Source organism: Felis catus, chromosome F1 (genome assembly GCF_018350175.1).
Source record: "Felis catus isolate Fca126 chromosome F1, F.catus_Fca126_mat1.0, whole genome shotgun sequence".
NCBI lineage: Eukaryota > Metazoa > Chordata > Mammalia > Carnivora > Felidae > Felis > Felis catus.
Genome location: NC_058384.1, coordinates 22,020,030 through 22,043,975, shown reverse-complemented (window position 1 = coordinate 22,043,975; position 23,946 = coordinate 22,020,030). Strand labels below are relative to the sequence as shown.

At 33.8% G+C, this 23,946-nt stretch overlaps 1 protein-coding gene across 2 annotated transcripts in view; it reads right to left on the bottom strand.

Annotated features, from left to right (window-relative positions):
• The window catches only part of TPR (translocated promoter region, nuclear basket protein), a 65,513-nt gene that overhangs the window by 36,601 nt on the left and 4,966 nt on the right, over window positions 1-23,946 (bottom strand). For both annotated transcript variants that reach the window (XM_011291010.4, XM_019821720.3), the window contains 22 exons: window positions 23,832-23,905; window positions 22,236-22,332; window positions 20,611-20,714; window positions 20,084-20,248; window positions 19,515-19,607; window positions 18,798-18,878; window positions 18,631-18,718; window positions 17,791-17,931; window positions 17,268-17,359; window positions 16,798-16,995; window positions 14,604-14,711; window positions 13,239-13,465; window positions 12,392-12,555; window positions 11,607-11,740; window positions 11,372-11,520; window positions 9,961-10,123; window positions 8,194-8,328; window positions 7,579-7,719; window positions 6,493-6,658; window positions 5,349-5,515; window positions 4,431-4,583; window positions 3,858-3,974 (listed from right to left, as the gene is read on the bottom strand). In XM_011291010.4, the coding sequence (XP_011289312.2) occupies window positions 3,858-3,974; window positions 4,431-4,583; window positions 5,349-5,515; window positions 6,493-6,658; window positions 7,579-7,719; window positions 8,194-8,328; window positions 9,961-10,123; window positions 11,372-11,520; window positions 11,607-11,740; window positions 12,392-12,555; window positions 13,239-13,465; window positions 14,604-14,711; window positions 16,798-16,995; window positions 17,268-17,359; window positions 17,791-17,931; window positions 18,631-18,718; window positions 18,798-18,878; window positions 19,515-19,607; window positions 20,084-20,248; window positions 20,611-20,714; window positions 22,236-22,332; window positions 23,832-23,905 (2,957 nt within the window). The remainder of the gene's footprint in view (window positions 1-3,857; window positions 3,975-4,430; window positions 4,584-5,348; window positions 5,516-6,492; window positions 6,659-7,578; window positions 7,720-8,193; window positions 8,329-9,960; window positions 10,124-11,371; window positions 11,521-11,606; window positions 11,741-12,391; window positions 12,556-13,238; window positions 13,466-14,603; window positions 14,712-16,797; window positions 16,996-17,267; window positions 17,360-17,790; window positions 17,932-18,630; window positions 18,719-18,797; window positions 18,879-19,514; window positions 19,608-20,083; window positions 20,249-20,610; window positions 20,715-22,235; window positions 22,333-23,831; window positions 23,906-23,946) is intronic.

The window sequence follows — 23,946 nt, the reverse complement described above, 5'->3', positions numbered from 1 at the left end:
AAGTGAAACAGAAAGAAACAGAAAACCTGAACAGATTGATAACCAGCAAAGAAATTCAATCAGTAATAAAAAATCTCCCAATACAGAAAAGTCCAGGGCCAGATGGCTTCCTAGGGGAATTCTACCAAACATTTAAAGAGTTAACAACAGGGTGCCTGGGTGGCTCAGTTAGTTAAGTGTCCGACTTCGGCTTAGGTCACGATCTCATGTTTTGTAGGTTTGGGCCTGCGATGGGCTCTGTGCTGACACCTTGCTCGGAGCCTGGAGACTGCTTTGGATTCTGTGACTCCTTCTCTCTCTGCCCTTCCCCTGCTCACACTGTCTCTCTGACTCTCAAAAATAAATAAATGTAAAAAAAAAATTTTTTTTAAAGAAGAGTTAATAATACCTATTCTTCTCAAACTGTCCCCAAAAATAGAAATGGAAGGAAAACTTCAAATCTCATTCTATGATGGCAGCATTACCCTCTGATTCCAAAACCAGACAAAGACTTCACTAAAAAAGGCAAATACCCCTGATGAACATGGATGCAAAATTCTCAACAAAATACTAGCAAATCAAATCCAACAGTACATTAAAAGAATCATTCACTGTGATCAAGTAGGATTTATTCCTGGGCTGCAGGGGTGGCTCAGTGTTCGCAAATCAATCAATGTGATACACCACATTAATAAAAGGGTAAAAACCATATGCTCCTTTCAACAGATGCAGAAAAAGCATATGATGAAGTATAACATCCATTCATGATAAAAACCCTCCACAAAGTAAGGACAGAGAGAACATACTTCAACGTAACAAAGGCCATATACGAAAACCACAGCTAATATCATCCTCAATGGGGAAAAACAGAGCTTTTCCTCTATGGTCAGGAACAAGACACGGATGTCCATTCTCACCACTGTTACTTAACATATAGTATTGGAAGTCCCAGCCACAGCAATCAGACAACAAAAAGAAATAAAAAGCATCCAAATTGGCAAGGAGTAAGTCAAACTTTCACTATTTGCAGATGACATGATACTTTATATAGAAAACCCAAAAGACTCCACCCAAAAATTGCTAGAACTGGTACACAAATTCAGTAAAGTTTCAGGATACAAAATCAATGTACAGAAATCTGTTGTATTTTTATACACCAATAATGAAGCAACAGAAAGAGCAATCAAGGAATCATTCTCATTTACAACTATACCAAAAACCTTGAGATATCTAGTAATAAGCCTAACCAAAGAGGTAAAAGATCTGTACTGTGAAAACAAGAAAACCACACAACACTGATGAAAGAAACAGAAGACAGCAAAAAGAAAAAACATTCCACACTCACGGACTAGAAAACCAAATATTGTTAAAATGTCTATACTATCCAAAGTAACCTATACATTTAATGCAATCCCTATCAAAATACCAGCAGCATTTTTCACAGATCTAGAACAAATAACCCCAAAATTTGTATGGAACTAAAAAAGACCCCAAACAGCCAAGGCAATCTTGAAAAAGAAAAGCAAAGCTGGAGGTATCACGTTTCTGGATTTCAAGCTATAGTCATCAAGACATAATGGTACTGGCACAAAAACAGACACATAGGTCAACAGAACTGAATAAAACCCAGATGTAGGTAAGACAGAATATCCTAAGGAAAAAAGTCTCTTCAACAAATGGTGTTGGGAAAACTGGACAGCAACTCGCAAAACAATGAAACTAGACCATTTTCTTAATGCCAAACACAAAAATAAACTGGATAAAAGGCCTAAATGTGAGACCAGAAACCATCAAAATCCTAAAGGAACAGGCAGTAACCTCTTCTGACATTGGCTGTAACAATTTCTTACTAGATATGTCTCCTGAGGCAAAGGAGACAGAAACAAAAATAAACTTTTCAGATTTCATCAAAATACAAAGTTTCTGCACGATGAAGTAAACAATAAACAAAACTAAAAGGTAATCTACAAAATGAGAGAAGATACTTGCAAAGAACGTATCTGATAAAGCGTTAGTATCCAAAATATATAAAGAACAAACTCAACATCCAAAAAAAAACAAATAATCCAGTGAAGAAATGGGCATGAAGTGACACTTTCCAAAGAAGACAGCCAGGTGGCTAACAGACATATGAAAAGATGCTCAATGTCACCTGTCATCAAGGAAATACAAATCAAAACTACAGTGATGGGGAGCCTGGGTCGCTCAGTAGGTTAAGTGCTTGATTTCGGCTCTGGTCCAGATCTCACAGTCCTGAGACTGACCCCTGCTGTCCAGCTCTGTCCTGGGTGTGGAGCCTGCTTAGGATTCTCTCTCTTCCCCAATGCCCCTCTCCCTGGCTTGCGTGCTCTCTCTCGGTCTCAAAAACAAAACAAAACAAAACAAAACACCCCAATCTACAATGAGCTATCACCTCACACCAGTCAGAATGGCTAGAATTAACACCATAGGAAACAACAGGGTTGGCGAGGATGAGGAGAAAGGAACCCTTTTACACTGCTGATGGAAAAGTACAACCATTCTGCCATTCTGGAAAAATGTACAGGTTCCTTAAAAGTTAAAAAAGAACAACCCTATGACCTAGTAATTACACCACTACAAGATATTTATAAATACCTTTTGTATCTACAGATATAAAAATAATGATCTGAAGGGACACATGCACCCCAATATTTATAGCAGCATTTTCAATGATAGCCAAATTACAGAAAGGGCCCAAATGTCCATTGACTGATAAATGGATAAAGAAAAGGTGGGGGGTGTGTGTGTGTGTGTCCGCGTGCGCATGATGGAATATTAACCACAAAAAAGAATGAAGTCTTGCCATTTGCAATGATGTGGGTGGAGCTAGAAATTATCATGCGAAGTGAAAGAGTCAGAAGAAGACAGATACCATATGATTTCACTCATATGTGGAATTCAAGAAACAAAACAAATGAACACAGGAGGCAAAAAAGGAGGAAAACCAAGAAACAGACTCTTAACTATAGGGAATAAACTGAGGGTTGATGGAAGGAGGTAGGGGTGGGGGATGGGCTAGATGGGTAATGCTCTAAAGAGAGCACTTGTTGGGATGAGCACTGGGTGTTGTATGGAAGTGACGAATCACTAAATTCTACACCTGAAATTAATATTACACTATATGTTAATAATTGGAATTTAAATAAAAATTTGGAGAAAAAACAACCACCATAACAAAAAAAAAACTCAAAACAAGGAAGAAATATGAAAGAACTGTTCAAAATGAAACTTATGAAGATGATACAAAAATTTGCAACAGGCTTTATAAAATAAAAGCTAAGAACAACTCCGATATGTAAAATACATGTGCATACACATACATAAACACAAACTTAAAGTAAACAAAAGGAAATAAGAATAATTTATTTGAATATTGAATTATTGATACATTCTTTTATTTTAATTTGCAATGTTACACTGTTTGGCAATAAGCCAAGGATAATTTTTGTCTAATTTACCTTTGAAGTATTTTCCCCTGTATTCCACTTCTGATGTAATCTTCATACATGTACGTACCATATATATAAGCGATAAAGAACTATAATCAAATGACTATTCATATACCACTCAAAGATGAGAACATTACATGTCTTCCCGTTCTATTTCAGTTTTACTATTACTGGTACTTTTATATTTTTCCCCATTTGTCAAGGTTGCTTTGTTAATGGTTACTGCACTATTTGCTTTTAGTCTTCACATACACTTTTCAGCTGATCTTAGTGCAAGTTCCACAATTGTGAAAATAACTGTATTTCTGTACGGTTTATCAATCCTCAAGATGCAGTAAGATACTCCAAGAACTGCTCCCTAGGATCAAACCTCATTTCTCAATAACTGGCTACATGATCAACACTTACTTGTTCCTGACAGTCACGTCTGGCTTGCTGTTCATTACTCAAAGCTGTGCTTGCTCTCTGAAGAGCTTCTTGTACTTCATTCTGAACGCTGTTAAGTGTTTTCTTTAACTCAGATAACTAAATCAGAAGAACATTAATTAAAACCGGGGTTAACTGCAAGACAATTATTGTAATAATTAATAAAATAACCAGGGTTATTTTAAAGACAAATTTTTAAAATCCTACTGGCCCAAACAGACTTACTAAGTTTAAAAGATAACTTGAGGTAATACTGGACAAATTTCACAGGCTTATGTTCACTCCTTAGTAACATCTGCAAAAGTTAATGCTCAGGCAGAGAGGCTTATAAAAAACAGCACTGATATCTACTACCATAAAGTAGTCTAAAATACTCAAAAGGAAACACATACGGACCTACAAAGCAGTGTAAAGCATACAACTAAAATTGTTAAATATGTGTCCATTCAGTATCAGTTGAAATGAACTGGATGGTAACTAATAAGCTACTTAATACAAATCCTTACACACACACACACACACACAAAGATTGATATGGCTAATAATCTAATTTACCTGTTGTTCCATACTTTCTATGGCTTTTCTCTTATCATCCTGAAGTTCCTGTTTTTCCTTCTCTACTTCCATCAACTTCTTTTCCAACTGTGTCTGAAACTCAGCTGACTCTTTTAAACGAACTTCAATATTCTTACGTACTTCTTCTGTCACCTTTACCACCATCCAGGTAATAGAATACAAAAATTATACACATCAAATTATACAATTAGTTTCTCTAAGTCTAAACTTCACAAGTACTAAAATTAACATTTGCTTTGTATTAAAAAAAAAAAAAATCTATCAGGGTGCCTGGTGGCTCAGTCAGTTAAGCATCCGACTTCAGCTCAGGTCATGATCTCACAGTTCATGGGTTCGAGCCCCATGTCAGGCTCTGTGCTGACAGCTTGGAGCCTGGAGCCTGCTTCTGATTCTGTGTCTCCCTCTCTCTCTGCCCCTCCTTGCTCTCTCTCTCTCTTTCTTCTCTCTCAAAAATAAATAAAGATTAAAAAAAAACTTAAAAAAAATATCAATGCTAATCAGTTTTGAATTTTGTGTGTTTTGTTTTATCTGGCTTATTAGACTGAAGTATTTTTCAGATTTAAAAGGTAAACACAATGATATCCGTCAAACTCATATTTACTATAGTACTTACACACAGCAGGCTTTTATTTAAAAAAAAAAAAGTTAAGAGGCATCTGGGTGGCTCAGTTGGTTAAGCGTCCAACTTGGGCTGAGGTCATGATCTCATGGTTTGTGAGTTCGAGCTCCATGTTGGGCTCTGTGCTGACAGCTCAGGGCCTGGAGCCTGCTTCAGATTCTGTGTCTCCCCTCCGCCTCTCTCTCCTTTCCCTGCTCATACTCTTATCTCCCTCTCAAAAATAAATAAACATTAAAAAAAAAAAAGTGCATTTAAATTAAATTTAAAATTGAATATACCTGTTTCTCCTTGTTAAGAGATTCTTCTAAACTAGTAACCATTGCTCGATACTGTTCCACATTACTAGTACTTGTTTTGAGTCTCTCCTTCAAATCATTCACCTGCTCTTCTGCTTGCCTTAGCTGACTCAGAAGATCATCCACATCTTCTTTGTTGCTAGGCTGACCTAAAAGATTTAAGAGCTCTCTTAAAACTAACATTTTAAATGGCTGTTATCAGAGAGTTTGTGAAATTAGGATTAAGGCTCAAATGTAAAAGTACTTATCTTGAAAGTATATTTGAACACACACTAAATACCAAAATAAAAACAGGTATTTCTCCAGAATATTATTTCTTCAAAAAATCAAATATTTGAAATCTGCCATTACAAATATTACAATGAAGATATTTAAAAGAGAAGAATAAACATTTGAGCTAAATTGAGGAAGCTACTTGAAGGTATTACCAGGTTACTAATTTACTTTTTTAACATTGTTTACTCTAAAACACTAAATCTTAAATTATTTAGTCCAATTTTCATTCTAAAATCCATGGAAAAGGAAGAAACTACAGATTAAAAAGGATGTTTTCTTACCATGTGATGTATCAATATGGACTATTATTGGATAATTACACATCCACTTATGTATCATATATTTACACATGTACATATATTATGTTCTTCTTAAGATTACCTGGACCAAAGGCTTTGCATTTGAAATGGTACATTCACAAAAAGAAGCAAAATCTAATGAAACAAATCTTTTACCTAAGGTTATCAATGAGCAATGATTATGAATAGTACTCTAAAAGAGACCAAACAAATGAATTATTTCTGCAAGTGACCCTTACTACAGATTCAACAAGGGAGAGTTAAAGATTTAAGTATTAATCCTCCTCAAAAGAAACATTTTACAAGTATCAATAAATGGTTTCAACAACTGGAAAACTGGTGAGGTGCCATGCAGAACTATTTCCAGTCTTCTGAGTCTGCAAATTTATTAATTTAAGCCTAAAACAGCTTTTCTATATGAAGAGTAAAAGGTTTTTTTTTTTCCTCTTTTGCTATTATCCAAAAAGAACATAGGTTATTTATTTACAGCGTATGTTATGAGCCTCAAAAAGTACTTTGTTATCACTTTACTTATTTATTAGTGTATTTACCTTTGCCAGTTCTCTGTGAGGACTGAGAAGCAAGCTGAACTTCCATATTACTGAGGTGCTGTTTTAATGTAGCAATTTCCTTTTGAGCATTTTTTAATAGTTCTTTTGTGTTATGATGAAGATTTGTCTCAGTATCCAGTTGTCTTTTTGTATCCAAAAGTTGAACCTAAGAAGAAAAGATACATTAACCCCACAAACACTATCTTTCAGGTAAGCAACTAGAGGTTCACTTTATCATTTTAAAACACTTTAAACTCTGGCCAAGATAGAGTAACAGAAATCAGATACATCCTCCCATCTGAAATAACTGAAAAAAAGAACTATGATACCTGAGACAGGAAACAAAAGAAGGAAGCCCTGTAATTTCCCTAGCTTCCTGTGTGTTTAGGCTTTGACAGAGGGAAAGGGAAATAAGGCAGAAGCAAGCAGACTCCTTGAACTGAGAACACATAAATGAGAGTACAGAAAGACTAAATTAGTTCCTAATTCCTAAGATAGACTATCACAGAGAGCTGCACTGATAGAGTACCCAAGAGATTTGCAGAGGATCCCTGTTGAATATTCAACAAAATAGTCATCAGTACATACATGTGAAATTACCCCAGACAGGCTTAAGAATCATCCAAAGAGACTGAGTGAAGAGTGTCTGGTGTTCACAGAGAGTCAGGAATAATGCCAATTACCAGCAGCCAGAATCAAAAAACTCATAATTCACTGGACACTGGGACTAGTATACAGGAAAGTCTTGCCTCAATAGTGGGGAATAATTAGTTACAGACTGAGCACTGCTTTGGACCTGCCTAAAAAATCATAAAAAGCAACCCTCAAGAGAAGCAAATTATTTTCAATTGCTGCATCCCAGAAAAAAACACGGGATTTATAGGAATATAAAAATATCCAGCACCCAATAGGATAAAACTCAAAATATATAGCACCCAACCAAAAATTATTAGGCACACAGGAGGCAAGGAAAACTAACAGCTTCTTCAAAACCATGCTTCAACAGGAAATGGCAGTTTACCTACATACCAGCTTCATTTCCAGAAATAAACAATCTATAGAAATTCATAACACTAACAGACTCACATCTAGATTTCTAGTAAGTGTATGCCTTTGTTCCACCTCATTTTCCAACTTCTTCTTTAGATGAGATATCTCATGTTCCAGTTTTTCTATCTGGCCACTAAGCCTTTGTTTGGTTTCCGTTTCAGATCGCTCTAATATTCCCTAAGGTAAAAAAAGATTTTTTGGTTATGCTTAAGAAATTAAAAAAGTAATACAGAGAAAATGAAAGGCTATAGAGCATTACAACCCATTTCTACATGAAGAAATTAAAATCTAGAACATTTACCAAAAAAGTCTTCTGACATTTTTTGTATTAAAATATCTACTTAATAAAGGAAAAGAGACATATTGCAATAGTCATTCAGACCTCCTGAAGTTTTAAAATAAAAAATAAAAACAAAAATTTAATCTTGTAAACAACTCAACTGCACAGGACTCTGTAAATATAGATTTGAGGGTGAAAACTGCTAAATGCATGGTTTCAATCAGTTCTCTTTCAAGGTTTTATTTATATAATACATGACAAAAGTGACAGAAAAATGTTCTAATTAAGAACCTGAGAGGATGCAATGTTAAAACTACTTATTTAACTAGAACATTTTTTTCTACAGGTGGTTTTTTTTTTTTTTTGGTTACCTGAATCGTTTGCAGATTAGTCAGCAGCAAGTTTTGCCCTCTTTGTTCGGCTAACAAAGACTCTCTTTGTTGAGAAAGGCGGACTTCGGACAATTTAAGCATCTCCTTTTCCTTTTTCAAGTTTTCTGCTCTTACCTTGAGGCAAATACAAGTAAAAGAAAAAATTTAAAAGATCCCTCATTGTTATTTCTTTTTTAAAAAAAAAATTTTTTTTAAAACGTTTATTTATTTTTGAGACAGAGAGAGACAGTGCATGAACAGGGGAGGGTCAGAGACAGGGAGACAGAATCTGAAACAGGCTCCAGGCTCTGAGCTGTCAGCACACAGTACGACACGGGGCTCGAACCCACGGACCGTGAGATCATGACCCGAGCCGAAGTCGGCTGCTCAACCGACTGAGCCACTCAGGCACCCCCCTCATTGTTATTTCTTAATGCTAATTAGAGACGAGGACATTTCTTCATTACATAAGAATTTATAACTCTTAATTTTCAGGTGTTAAAATATGAAACAAAAATTATGGGAATATCAATAGACCAAAGGAAAAAATCTTGCAATTACCACAAATACTTAATGATTTCTCTTAACAAATCAGACTTTGAAACAGCCAACAAAAAAATCTAAAACATCAGAGTAAAACAAAATTGCAAAATTTTGCTACCTTCATACCTATATATTATTAAATTATGCAAGTTTTAGAATCAAAGCTTGGTTTCTAAGTATCTGGTTTGAGAATGATGACGGATTTATTTCCATTTTTTCTGCCTCATAAAGAGTACACTCTGAGTCTCAGGAGATTTGGAAGGGTGCTCTGAAAACAAATATCCTCAAAGTATTCATAACTACACCATAAATCATAAATGAGCAATCATAAAACTTACTCTCCCAGTTTGAAAAAGTGATGCTGTCCATTCCCCACAAATGAGTGGAAACATAAAAATGAAGGGATGTAGCCAACAGAATTAGAAAACCTAGGTATAAGTCCCAACCAACCCATCTCTTACGACTATCTCAAACAGGAAATCATTTAAGTTTTGAGTCTGTTTCTCAACCAGTAAAATGGGGGACAAGTGCACCTAGCTCACAATGATCAGAAAGTTGTGAGACAACTTTACAGAACAGTAAAACATTAAATAGAAATTCATCATCAAGAATCCAGTATAGTTGAAAGTACTGCCAATTTCTAGTAGATATTTGTATTCATGTTGAAATTCAGAAATATAATTTAATGCTAATAAGATTTTTATATTTTTGTCACAAATGAGCAAGAATGAATGAAATATTCATTTGTCTGTTAGAGAAACAGTGATTTACAAATTTAGTATGAAATGGAAGACCTGTAAAGAAAACTTAGTCCAGAAAAACAAATTTCTTTCCCCATTTAGTTTTGATAGAAATAATCACTAAACTGATGCACAACTAGGTATTTAGAAACTATGCTAATAAGGATTTGAAATCAGGGAGCCGGGTGTCAGTCAGTTGGGCGTGTGACTCTTGGTTTCAGCTTGAGTCATAATCTCAGTTTGTGGGTTCGAGCCCCATACGGGGCTCTATGCTGGCAGCATTGAGCCTGCTCGGGATTCTCTTTCTCCCTCTCTCTGCCCCTCCCCTGAGCGCACGTACACTCTCTAATAAATAAGTAGACTTGAAATCCATAAACCTCTCAAACACCTGTATCATATCAACCAGTGGAATCAAAGTAATAACTAAAGAACACATGCCAAATGCAATTTACAATGCAAATCAGATGAGGGAAATTGGTCTCACTTCTGCAACAGCCAGCTTTTCATTTGCTCCTCTCAAATCTTGCGTCATTGTATTGATAATCTGTTCCTGCTTTTGAGTTGTTGCAGTAAGTTTCTGATTTCTCTCATGTAGGGATGTTATTTCTCGACGATATCCTTCAACATTATCTTGTAACATTTCATAGCTTATGTGAGAGAAAAGAATTCCATTAGCAACTGAAATACTGAATCCTAGCTTATTCCTTGAAGAACTTTACAACAGACTAATTTCACACGATTAACAATATGAAAAAAAGTACCTTGTGTAATAATGTAAAACCTTCAACTCCAAATTTAACAGTTAAATTCAAATTCTAAGTAAACTTTAAGTTCTCATTTCATGCAGAAAAACTTTTTAAGCTAGATTTTGATTCTTTTTAAGCTAAGAATTTTGATCACATTCAAAATAGCACCAATATAATGTTGATACATGAAACACCCACCACGATACAGAACACAATTTATTTATGCATGGTTGGAGTTTTGCAGATCCTTTTTTCCTCTATAATTCTATTATGTGCTTGAAAGCCTACAAATGGCTGGCTACAGTTATCAACATAGGGGAAAAAAGGTGCTTATATCTGGGGTATCAAACTGTTGGGACTGTATGGAGGAAACAACCTGCCATATGCTTACAAAAACCTAGTTTTATCATGTAGTATACAGAAATACATTTCATCCTAACTTACTAAACTAACAAGTATTTGACAGACCTACTAAAACTATAAAATGAGGTTTACTATTACTTTTATAAATGACCAAGAAAGTGAATTTTCTCAAAATTAACTGTCTAGTGCTTGCTTCTCTTCTACCTAGAAAAGGCTGAATAAAATTTGCTCACATTCTTCTCATCCTCTTATGCATTTATGAAATAATTAAGTCCTATAGAAACAGTAGATTGTTCAATCTCAGGAAGGAAAACCAGCAACATTCTTCACATCAATTTCAACTTTTTTTTTTTAATTTTTTTTTTTCAACGTTTTTTATTTATTTTTGGGACAGAGAGAGACAGAGCATGAATGGGGGAGGGGCAGAGAGAGAGGGAGACACAGAATCGGAAACAGGCTCCAGGCTCTGAGCCATCAGCCCAGAGCCCGACGCGGGGCTCAAACTCACGGACCGCGAGATCGTGACCTGGCTGAAGTCGGACGCTTAACCGACTGCGCCACCCAGGCGCCCCTCAATTTCAACTTATTAAAAAACTACCTGGCCTACTTAGGAAATGCCCAAGAGAATCATTAATCAATATTCAAAAATGAACCCCTACAGCCCTGGATTATAGTCCACAAATGAGTAAACTTTTGCAAACTAATCCTTGAACTGGATTCAACTGAATATTGAAGTTCAGACTATTTTTACTAAGACTATTAACTTATGAATAAAAGAACACTTACCGTTTAGAAGCAAAATCTAGTTGTGTAGATATTTTGGTGTTTTGTGATCGCAAATCTGTAATTTGATCCTGAAGTTTCTCAAGCTGCTCATTTTGTATTTTTTCATTATCTGCCTTTTCTTTTTTGTAATTCTCAAAAATTTCCTGCAACTGAATATTGATGAAATTATTAAAAGATGAGCACCTGTGTTCTCAAAGATTCTAACCAAGATAAAAGTGTCATGGTGTGTTCTTACCTGTTTAAGAGCAGCCTTTGCTTCTATAGCCTCTGCTGACTCAATTACAGGTACCGGAGCAGGAGTGGAAGCAGTCTGTGATGTACTTGAACGTTTCGGAGTTGATGCAAGAGAAATATCATCTAAACTTGAAGCTTCAGAAATGTAAAAGTAATAATGTAACATCTCTTTGTACATATGGCATTGCCAAAATAAACAAGCTCGACTTATTTAAATGAAACAGTAAGATTACAGAGATTATGAAAGAAAGAATCTAATGAACAATCTACCATGATCACTTTCAGTTTCTGGTTAGAGACAATATTTGCAAATGAAATGGTGAAACAAGACATAACTAAAAGGTCATGGAGATGTAAAGTATAGTATGGGAATATGGTCAGTGATAGTGAGTTAACTCTGTATGGTGACAGAAGGTAACTAGACTTATAGAATGTGGGAGTCATTTCATGTTGTATGGCAATGTCAAATCATTATGAGGTACACCTGAAATTAATAGTATATTGTGTGTCAACTATACTTAAAAATAGACAAATATAGTAATTCATGGATTCTAAGATGCACACTTGTCAACAATGGTCAGAATTTCTTCTTTCTTAGTCATACCTAAAACGATTATATGTTTTAGGATTGGTGATGTCATGATCGATCAATCACATATAGTAGATAAATTTGAAGCTACCATCAGTAAACACTGCTTATGTTGCAAAATCTATTCTATAATATACATTTAAAAAATACTTCCCAAAATTACTTGGAATTTTTTAGGATAATATGTAAAAACCTACCTTGTAAAGGAATGGCAACTCCTGTTGTTTGTGACAACAAAATACGGTACATATCACGCTGACGAACTATAGAATCAACAAGCTGCATTTGATGTTGTCGTGACTCCCGGAGTTGTTCTAATTCAGTGAGGGCATTCTCAAGTTTTAGCTGCAGCTCAGTGATTCTGTAGGAAAAGAAATCAGTCTATTTCACATGACTGAGATTGAGTTATAATATCTACTATAAATTCTACTGTATTTCAATAAACTATAAATTAATAAGCATTTTACCATCTATCATTAAGCATAATGTTTTGTCTCTCTTATCCTTTCCTTCTTCTGCTGGTATTTTAAGAACCACTTTAAAAACCTCCACCATACAGTACTCAGGTACTCACCAATGTCACCTGAAAAATCTGTTTGCAAAAATCAAACCAATTCCACTCAGTCCAAATCTCAGTCTTCTTAGCCACTGCTCTTTCTCTGGCACCAAACACATTTTTGTAAAAAATTCATTACTCTGCTTGAGTAATTCCTACATTACCTTCTCCATGAAGCCTGGTCTGTTTCCTTAAACCTAGGCTAGGTCCTCCACCTCTACACTCTCAAAGACAGACTTCTAGCCATTACAGCACTGAACACATGGTACTAAAATTATCCTACTTATTTATATACCTTATTCTATCTTACCATCAATCTCATCCACAAATTGAGATCCCTAAGAGTAAAAAAAAATTTTTTTTGTATTGTTGCTCAATTCTTTTTTCTGTTAAGTCATCATATTCCCAGTTTACAACACTATTAGGGACACGTAAGAACTTTTTAATAAATATTTTTGCTAAACAAACTGAGGTAATCAGTTGCTTACTTGGATGAAGTTGTTTCTTGTTCCTCTCTTTCTCTGGTTTCCCCAAGTTCCCTAAGGGCCACTAAGAGACGTTGATTTTGCTGTTGAAGTTCTTCAATATTTCTATAAGACACTAGATGCTGTGATATTACTTCAGATGAACTACTTATATCAGCAGAGCTCACTTCCTCATCACGAATTACATGATTACCCCTTGCTTCCTCAAGTTCCATCAAAAGCACTCTAATCTAAAAACAAAATTTTAATATATTATCAAATAGCATTGACTTTGATTCTGGAAGTGTTTAGAATAAAAATTTTCAAATGAAAATATTACTTTATGAAAGCCATCAATATTAAATTATCTTAATATCAAGATTGTTTTGGATATTAAAACTTAAATTTTAATGGGAAAAACTATTTTTCATTTCTATAAAAGTGTCAATGAAAGCTGTTGTTTTTTTTAAATCACCAATTCACAATTCTAGAAGGATGGTCCCATTTTTGTAAAACAGTGGCCAAATAAAACACAAAGAAATATATACCTGTGTGTGTGTATGCTTGCACTTGCATGTTTATATATATATTGTATGGTGCGGAAGAAGGACAGCATGAAAAATAGATTTTAATTCCATTCATATGAGGTTTTCATGTATGTGCATAAACCTACACATAAAATTGAGGATAAAATATATGAACAAGATAGATCTACATTCTTGACTTACTCAGTTGGAAAAAAAAAGTCCCAGAGTAATGCATATAGCATGGTTTTATTTCAATAAAAACAAGAGGTGGGGGGGGACGCACCTGGGTGGCTCAGTCAGTTAAGCATCCAACTTCTGATTCTGACTCAGACTCAGGTCCTAGGCTTACAGTTCACCGAGTTCAAGCCCCGCACTGACAATGCGGAGCCTGCTTGGGATTCTCTCTCTCCCTCTCTCTCTACCCCTCCCATGCTCATACTTGTGCTCTCTCAAAATAAATTAAAAAAACAAAAAACAAAAAACAAGGAATGCTTATACATGTTCATGAATGTTCACATGTGTCTGCATATATATGAAAAAAGACGTGAAAGAACTAGTCTGTTAGCACTGGTTATATTCTGGGACTTGAGTAGGAGGCAGAAACTTTTACTTACCCTTGAATTATTTCATTTATTACAATCGGTACTTGCAATTTGAAAATTTATCAAGTACTTAAAATATAAATGGGAAGGGTGATGAAAAAACAAAAAAACAATGACTAGCCTATAAATTCTGTTAGAGTAGTATCCCTAACTGATGAGAACTTCAGATGCAGTAGTTCTATCTTAGATACCTGCAGATTCGATCACTACTGGGCAGTCTATACAGAAAAAAAAAGAGAAAAAAAACAAAAAATTCTAACCTGTTGTGAAAGATCTTTTATTTGTATTTCCATTCTTTGATTGTCTCTTTCAAGCACAGATGAATGTTTGTTAGCTTTATCAGTGTCCTCCTGCAATCGTTGAATCTCCTTTAAAACATAAATTCTAATGAAAATTCTGTATTCCCTTCTAAGATCTATACCAATAAAGTAGTTATATGAACAATAAAAATACACAGTGCTCAACTACTTCTGTATAAAATAGTAGTTTCTAAACAGTTACTTCTCTACAAATATGAACACATACACTTCTTAATATCTCAAGTACTGCGTATCATTATGCTAATGCAAACAATGAAGAATTTGCCACTCCGAATTAACCGTAAATTACAATTATACAGCCACATGAAATTAATAGTGTATATCAAATAACATCACACAAATACTCTCAAAAGCTGTGTTACCGAGATGAAAACAAAGGACTGTATTATAATGCTAAGCATTAATACGTTACTTATCTGCGAATACATATCAAAAGTAAATGTTGGGTAAGGGATGCATAAGACTTGTATAAAAAAGGCACCAGGAATTAATTCTAAAGAAGCAACAGCCTATGTTTCAAGGCTGTTAAAAAAAAATAGTATAAGCAGTGTCTTGCTAAGTTTCGCATCACAATATCACTAGGGATTTAGGGGCATACTTTTAACGAGCCTGAAAAAAGCACAAAATTTGTTGAAATCTTATGCTTTATCTCAAATCCATACAAATTTTGCCTCTTGATGAGTTTTTTTTTACATAATAATGTTTTAAATACTATCCAAGTGAAAGATGGCTCATATTTATCCTGTGGTTTCAAGTACCTGAATGCACTGCCCTAAAGGTACGCATAAACCATTTTCTGTAGAAACAAGTATGTGACAAAATGAAGAAGGCAAATACTCATGAGATGGAAATGATACAAATCTGCTGAGTTTAAAATGGGATTAACTACGATGCCAAGGAAGAAGCAATTTGGTTATAAAACTCTTAAGTATCTAACAAATGAACGTCACAGAATCTAGACTTGAGGACACATGATATTGGTTATGGACAAAAGATTCTACTATAAAGAAGATACAGAAATTATCTATAAATTCTTTAACTAGTTTTAAAAAAGTATGTAAAGGATTTTTATTGTTATACCTGCACATTAGTGAAAAACAAATAGGTTTTTTCCACAATGAACATCTGCCCCTCTACTTCACTATCCTCTTCAGACAATAAGCTCCAGGCAAAACACTCTCAACAGTGAGAAACTCAAGATGATGTAATTATATCCAAGGGACTTCTTTTCAAACAATGGGGTTGGGGGTGTGTGTGTGTGCAGATTTTAAATGCCAATATTCTGTCAAGGCAAGACTGACAGATGTCATATAACGCAGGAGAAAGAGACCATTAAATATAATATACCCTGATTTAAACTGACAACTAAACTGTAATAGCAACAGCAACAAAATTTTAAGTTTGAATTAAGGACCCTATTTATTTATACTAATCTCCAGGAAAAAAAAAAAAAAAAGAAACTGATCAGTTTAGAACAGCAGATACAAATGGATTTAACTGAATTTTCTCAATAAAATTTGTTTAATAAACTCTGACTACTTCTCAGTAATATTAATAGTTGCACCCTAAAAGCAAAATTATCAGAAAGTTTTTTAATCATTATCTAATAAAAAGGAACCTTAAAAGGGAAGATATTTGTGAATTTCCTTGGTACTTCCAATTGGCAAAGAACAGTTAACAAAATAATGTACATAAATATTTGCCAAATTATGAAATGTTATAAAAAAGGAGTTCTTCTCTATGGTCAAACAATGTTACCATTTCTAGACAGAATATCAGAACCTGACTGACAAGGAATGACTGTGACAAATTTAAAAGAGTTCTATTACAAAGAGACTGTTATTTTAATTTGAAGAGAAGCCCAGCGGGATTTGGCTATTCATCATCCACTAGAGAATCCTACAGAAAACATCTCTAATGTCTTAAAAAATATAAAAGGCTTCCATAATTTTAGCAGAGTAAGAATAGAACATTTCATTATTACAGGTGTTTAATAAAGTAGAATTACTCTGTTGTTGAAAAAGCACGATTAGCCTTTCCCAACTCAAACACTTTAATTCTAGGAAAGAATTACCTAGTAAATCATGTGTCATCTATATTTTTCCCACAGCTAAAATTTAAGAATGGAACCAACCTTCATAGCTTGTTCAAGCTTAACAGATAAACTTGCCACAGCTTTCTGTGCACGCTCATACTCCTCACGCTGGCGTTTCAAAATTGGTGCTTTAGCTTCAACTTCTTTCACTATTTCATCTAGATATTTATTAATTCTTTTATTCTCTAGTTTCTCCAAAAGCAACTGATCTTGAGTTTCCACATAAGCATTATACAGCTGAAAGGAGAAGAGGGATTGTTTCAAATCTGAGCATAACAACAGAAGTATATACCTGTAATTGATACAGCCTCATAATAAACATGTGTTAGCACTTACATAAGACGTTAATGTTTATTTACTATGTTATAAGAACCAGAAACCAAGAAAGCTTTTCTTGGAATGTTCCAAGAAATCATCAGATGATTTTAAGAATAATTTTTCTCAGCATTAAATTTCAGCAAATTTCCTTTTGCTGAAGGAAAACAGTAAGATTTAAATACCATTCTTACCTCAGTTAATTTCATGCCAGGCTTCACTATCTTAGCTACAGCTGCTGCAGTAGGAGACATGGCTGCAAGTTCTTCTTCAGATAATATGGCTCCTGTGCCAAGACATAGGAATCTAGTGTATTTCTGTAATATTTCAAACTAAAGCCACTAACAGTTTTTTCAAGACGAGTAAAATGTGACACCTATGAAGCATTACATACAAATTCCTATGTGGATTTTACAATGGGGTATCAAATTGTCAGGTAACATAATCCAAGTCTAAAAATCATGCAGTTAAGTATAGTTAAAGATATTCTGGAAGTTGACACATAAATTATGTGTGATCAAATGATAATTATACTTGACAATATAGTAAAAATTAATAGATATTAATTTTAAACTAAAAAATTCTAATTCTATAAATTAATGGAGTTTCCTTTATCACAACATGATAAAGAAATACTATTAGCGGAAATTAGTAAGAACTATGTAGGAAGTTCTAGTACTTCATTCAAGCCGTTATTAAGTACCTATTAATCCATACCTTTACGTTTTGTGGCAGAAAGCAGGTCATTTGCATTCTCTAATTCCTTCTCCAACTTTCCTATTTTCTCAAGCATTTCTTTTTCCATTTGATCTTTAGATTCCTCCACTTCTAGAAGATGATCTTGAATTGCTTTATTGGCTAAAAACGTTTTTAAAGACAATATCCAAACACAATTAAAATCTTGGAAGTTTATAAAATGTAACAGAATAGTCATTATTTTTTCCTTCAGTAGACAACATTAAATTGTAGACAGGCTATGGTTGACAGCCACCCTCTGAAAGCTCTTGCTCTACATTCCTTAAATGTCCTAGCCTGGTGAATCTACTTCTCCTTTGGATGTCTCCAATCTAAGTGGAAAATAAGGGAATTCAGATTGTAAAGAAGTGGCTCTACGTATCTCTTTGATTTTATTCTGATCTTTAGAACACAGAAAATGACTGGAAAAAGATCATACGAAAATAACTTACATTACAAATAAGAATATAAGAAAATCAAAGACCCTAAAAGACACAATTTACAAACTGAAATGTAAGAGAATACCCAAACTACTCATCAAGTAAGTGTCTCATAAATGGAAGAAAAATTTCCTTTAGAAATCAGACCATATATAGGATTATAAGATGAAAAAAACAGAAAACTAGTAGCTAACTCTATTTTCAAAATAGAAAATATCTGCTGAAAATAGAATTCAAAGTTTCTTACTCCAAGAATCTTTCTTCTATACCAAATTTTGTCTCTAATAAGATTGCCTTCCAAATCCAACAACCTACACAAATGTAAAGAAAAAAAACACCTTTTATCTAAAACCAAAAATAATCCCCATAATTTAAATCTTACCTTCTCCAGCTTCTTTCAAAAGTTTGTGCAGTTCATCTACTGCTCGGGTCAGTTCATTGCTCTTTGCCTCGGAGTCATCAGCAGCACTCTAAAATTTAATCTTACAAAGTTATTTGACATCCAAAAATGCAACAGTAGGACACTAAAATGTGAGGCTGGGCATTTACCTTGTATAGATTAGAGAGTTTTATGTGAGCATTTAATTCATTGTGGAATTTCTCTTCCATACTGGCCTGCTGTTCCTTGGCCTGCAAAAAAGACCCAATTACAGCAGTCTCATCTGAACTGAATTTAGAATGCTTATCAAAGACTAAGATAAAAAACACAATTTGCAAAGAGATAAAAATTAACATCAATTTTCATGATAAAGGTGAATTACCTTAAAAACAAAAATATGTTTTTATCTTAAAGTGTAATACATAAATACTAAAACTAACCATACTCATTTTCAAACAATATATTGGATATTGGATAAACTACGTGATTGCCTTTTCTGGGTCTAGCTATTTTAACCTAGCTACATCATATCAGTATCCTGGCCATTTTATGGTGCCAGAAATAGTTCACAACATGAGATCATTTTAAAAATAATAGTCTCATAAATGCTTTTTTTTTTTTAATTTTTTTTTAATGTTTTTTTTTTATTTTATTTTTGAGACAGAGAGAGACAGAGCATGAGTGGGGGAGGATTAGAGAGAGAGGGAGACACAGAATCCGAAGCAGGCTGTCAGCACAGAGCCCGATGCGGGGCTCGAACTCACAGACGGTGAGATCGTGACCTGGGCCGAAGTTGGAAGCTCAATGGACTGAGTCACCCAGGCGCCCCGCCTCATAAATGCTTTGACGATTTTATAAAAGAGAAATTTTAAAGTGGTCTTCTATACCTCTTTTAGTTTGGTCAACAGCTCTTCTACATGTTTTTGAAGATTCTCATTTGACATCTTCAAGCCATTCATCTGTTCTTCCATTCTGGAAACCTAGGAACAAGAGAGTTGGGTAGAGGGAAGTTGTATTAGCTGAAATTAATTTTCAATTACATAACATAAACGTATGTTTCGATAAACATAAAGTTTAGCTGCCAAGTGAAAGCAAAATAATCCCCAAACCCAAAAAAGGATTTCATATAAAATATGTATATGTAAGAGAATGAAAAATAACAGCTCACAGAACAACACACTTGGATTTAGTTGACAAAATTTATCACCACTTCTTAAACATGTCTTAAAGATATATAAAAAAATAGTAGAGAGTATCAAAATTCATCAAAGAAGATCTTAAAATATTTAATTATATGCCACTGGTTCATTTCCTAGGCCAAATGTTTGAGTTATGTCCTCCACATTTCTAACATTATAATACATTTCATTTGGTATACCCATGGAATATTTTTGTAATAACCTGGCACATAAATGTAAGTTTTAACCAAAATGAAAAAAAAGTTTTACTAACTTACCTCTTCTTTTTTGTTTTCAAGATTACATTTAAGCTCTAGAATCTCATTTCCTTTTTCTCTGCCAAGAGCCAGAAGTTCATCAGTTTTAGTTTTCAACTCTGTATTCAGCCATGTATTCTGATTATGTAATAACTCCTTTTCTTGCTCCAAACGTTTTTCTCGATACTAAAAATATCCAAGAAAATCATGTTTACAGTTAAAGACAATATAGGGCTAATAAAAGATTTTGTCTGTAGCTAAAGAACACAAGCAGAATCTTATTTTAACAGAAATAAGTATTTGCATGCATTCTTAACAGAAAATAGGTAATCAGGTAAGATAATCATATCAAGAACTATAAGAAACAAACATCACATAAACACTTCAATTAAAATGGCCATAATATTTAATTAATTCCCTGATATTAAACAAAAACAAAAACACAGATTTTAATCACTTCATAGATAACCTGCCCACATTTAAAATTTAATTTAGGGAGTTTAAAGCAAACATTGTATTTTGTGCATTAGAAATTATTTGTTACTTGCTTTAACAGAAACATCAGAAGCTTGAAGTTCATCCAGTTTTAACTGAAGATCACCCTTTGTGGCATTGCTTTCTTTAAGCTTTTCATTTAGACGTTTAAAATCCTCTAGAAAGGTCAGAAGAGAATTTGAAAATAATGACTAATTAATGCTCAGAGAAACCAAACATCAGATACATCTCTAGAAATACAAGCAATTAATACAAAGTAGTTCTCGACTTCTTTGTTTCTGTCATACTTAGTTATAAATTTAATTTAAACATGCAGATGATAAACCAAATTTGTGCACCCAAGCCAACATATAACTTACACTGGTTATTTTAAATGCAGTATCTTAAGCTAAATATGCAAATTAGCATTAATTTTCCTGATATATACTTACAGATCTATTAAAATTTCATAAATAGCCATTTAAGTTAAAAAGCAGTGATAACAAAAACCTACTCAACAGAGCCAGAACATGTACATGCTTAGTTTTCTATATACTCCTTACAGCAAAGTTTTATTAAATTTTTTTTTTAATGTTTATTTTTGAGAGAAAGTGAGCATGAGTGGGGGAGGGGAAGAGAGGGGGACAGAGGATCCAAAGCAGGCTCTGCAGTGACAGCAGTAAACCCTATGTGGGGCTCAAAGTCACAAACTGTGAGATAAGGACCTGAGCCATAGTTGGATGCTCAACTGACTGATCCAACCAGGTTCCCCTACATGAAAGTTTTTATTAAAAAAAATTCCGGGGCACCTGCGTGGCTCAGTTGGTTAGTGTCCAACTGGTTCCTGGGTTCAAGTCCTGCATCAGGCTCTGCACTGATGATTGAGATTCTTTCTTCTTCTCTGCCACTCCCCTGCTTGTGTGTATACCCTCTCTCTCTCTCTCTCTCTCTCAAAATAAACAAACAAAAAAAAAAGTTTCAATTTTATCTACCTATTAGTTGATCAACTTCATCAACAAATACTCTGAAGTAACTTTTCTGAGACTGGAAAAGTATAGTTACCTAACTGAATAGTACTGTATAGCAACTTAAATAATTGAAAATTCTTCCATTAATAAAACCTCAAAAATTTTTAAAAAGTAACCAAAGGGAATTTGATACATTAAACTGCTTAAGAGTCATGTTTACCTTAAAACATCAACTGTTTCACATACTATCTACTATCTATCTTACGTACGTGTATTACTTAGCTTATGATCCTGCCTCATAACTCCTTCAGTCTGTAGTTTTAAATATGAGCTCTCCTTTCAGGTTCTTCTACATATTGAATGTTTATGGACAGTTTATTCCAGCAAGTGTGTCTGTATAAAATGAAGGAGTTTAGCCTCTACAACTAAACACTTAAACTGCTTCCAATCTGATGTGATAAATAACGCTGTAGTGTTAGCATGTAAATCTTGGTTCAAATTACAACTTCTTAGAGATGTTTTTCATTTATGCATACTTATTTAGACACTGCTTTAAAACCTTGGTAATGATCTAAAGACAAACAAGTGGCAGACACAATAGGATATTACATTGAACTATATTCTGTGCTATGACAAAGAAACACCAGCAGAAATGGACTGAGGATTAATTCCTAGCACTGTAAGAAGAGACAGGAAAGAGTGAAGTTAGAGCCTAAAGTATTTTCTCATACCTGTTAAATATTCAAGTTCTTGAGATAGTCTCTCATTGGTTCTAACTAAGTCTCTTTTCTCAGCTTCTAATTCTTCTTTTGTCCTTGTAAACTGGCTCTATCATGTAAAGGAGAAGCATAATACATTTAAATTAAAAAAATAAAGTTGATTAATCATTATAGGAACTTGAACACAGAACTTTAACATTAGCTGTGGTTTAAGAATGGTTGGTTTTTTCTTATAACTTAATACATTTAAAAGTTTAAAAATTACCCATAATCTCAACACTTCTATTTATATTTTGCAGTTTTAAAAATTATTTTTCATAGCTTATGAAAAAAATTTCCCATATCATTATTTATCACTTGGAAATGTCCTAGTTACTTAAACATGACTTTGTAGACAGGACATTTTATTTCTAATTTTTTGCTGCCATAAAATACAATTATGATGACTGTCACTGTATTTACACCTTGGTTCAAATTATTTTTTTAAGAAAGAGCCCTAGAAATGGAATGTCTTAAAACCTTTAATATCTTTTGTCAACTGTTTTACAGCAAGATAATGGCAATTAATATGCTTTGATTTATAAGCACCAATCTCAAGCCACTCATGCCAGAACTGAAGATTAAAAAAAAAAAAAAAAAAAAAAGAAATCAATGTTCACAGGAGGAGGTAAAAAATAATTACCTGATTGTTTTATCTGCATTTTCCTTAAGAAAATTTTTTTTATTTTTTTGCATTTTTCTGATTACAAGTAAAGTAGAGCAACCTTTCACATTGCCATAGACCATTTGTGCAGCTTCCTGATTTTTTTTTTTAATACCTTTGCCCATTTCCCCCTTGAATGATTTTTCTTTAAGGATGAAAGCAGTCATGTATTAAGGATCCAAACAGTCATATTTTAAGTGAAAAATACTTAATAGCTTCCTTGTGTTTTAGTTCTATGCAGAAAATTTTAAATTTCTATTGGATTAAGTCTAGCACTCTTTCCCATTGTAAGTACCTTTAATATACCAAGTACATTTTAATTTCAAATCAAACACAAGTTTTAAAAAAGCAATAGCAAGAGGCTGACATTCCATCTAGTTTCTCACGGACTATGACCACTTTATTAAACCAATGGGTGACCAATCCTCATGATCATATTCCATCTGTTATTCTTCTTACTACTCTAAAATGATTATGATATGGATTCACCCATATCCCCAACCAGCTCACAATAGTTGAAATACTGCCTGAGCAATAGTAAACATTAGAGAATTTCTAGGTAGGTTAAGTAGGTGGACAGATAAATCTGTGAATGTCTATCCTACTTACAGTTCTATGGCACTTTATTTACAATGTGAATTTCTGGAAAAAAAATCACAACCTTAAGAACTACAGAGTTAAAAGCAAGTTCCCTTTTATATTAAGCACTAATACATTCTGATGAGTAAAAAAATGCTCAATCAATAAAACACATAAAGGACCAATTAAGGAATATATATTTATGCATTTTTGTTTAGTGATAGAACATGCTTCATTTTCCCATTAATGAGTAAACACAACCAGAATAGAATACTTCCTCAAGTATCATGTTTATAGTTAGCTTTATTCACAAAAATAACTTTTACCTGAATGGCAATATTGCGATCCTGAGCAACTTCAAGTTCTTTATTTTTCTCAGTTAGTGCCTTCAGTTGATTGTCTGAATAAAAGGAATTTTATGAACTTAAAAAGTGCAATGAC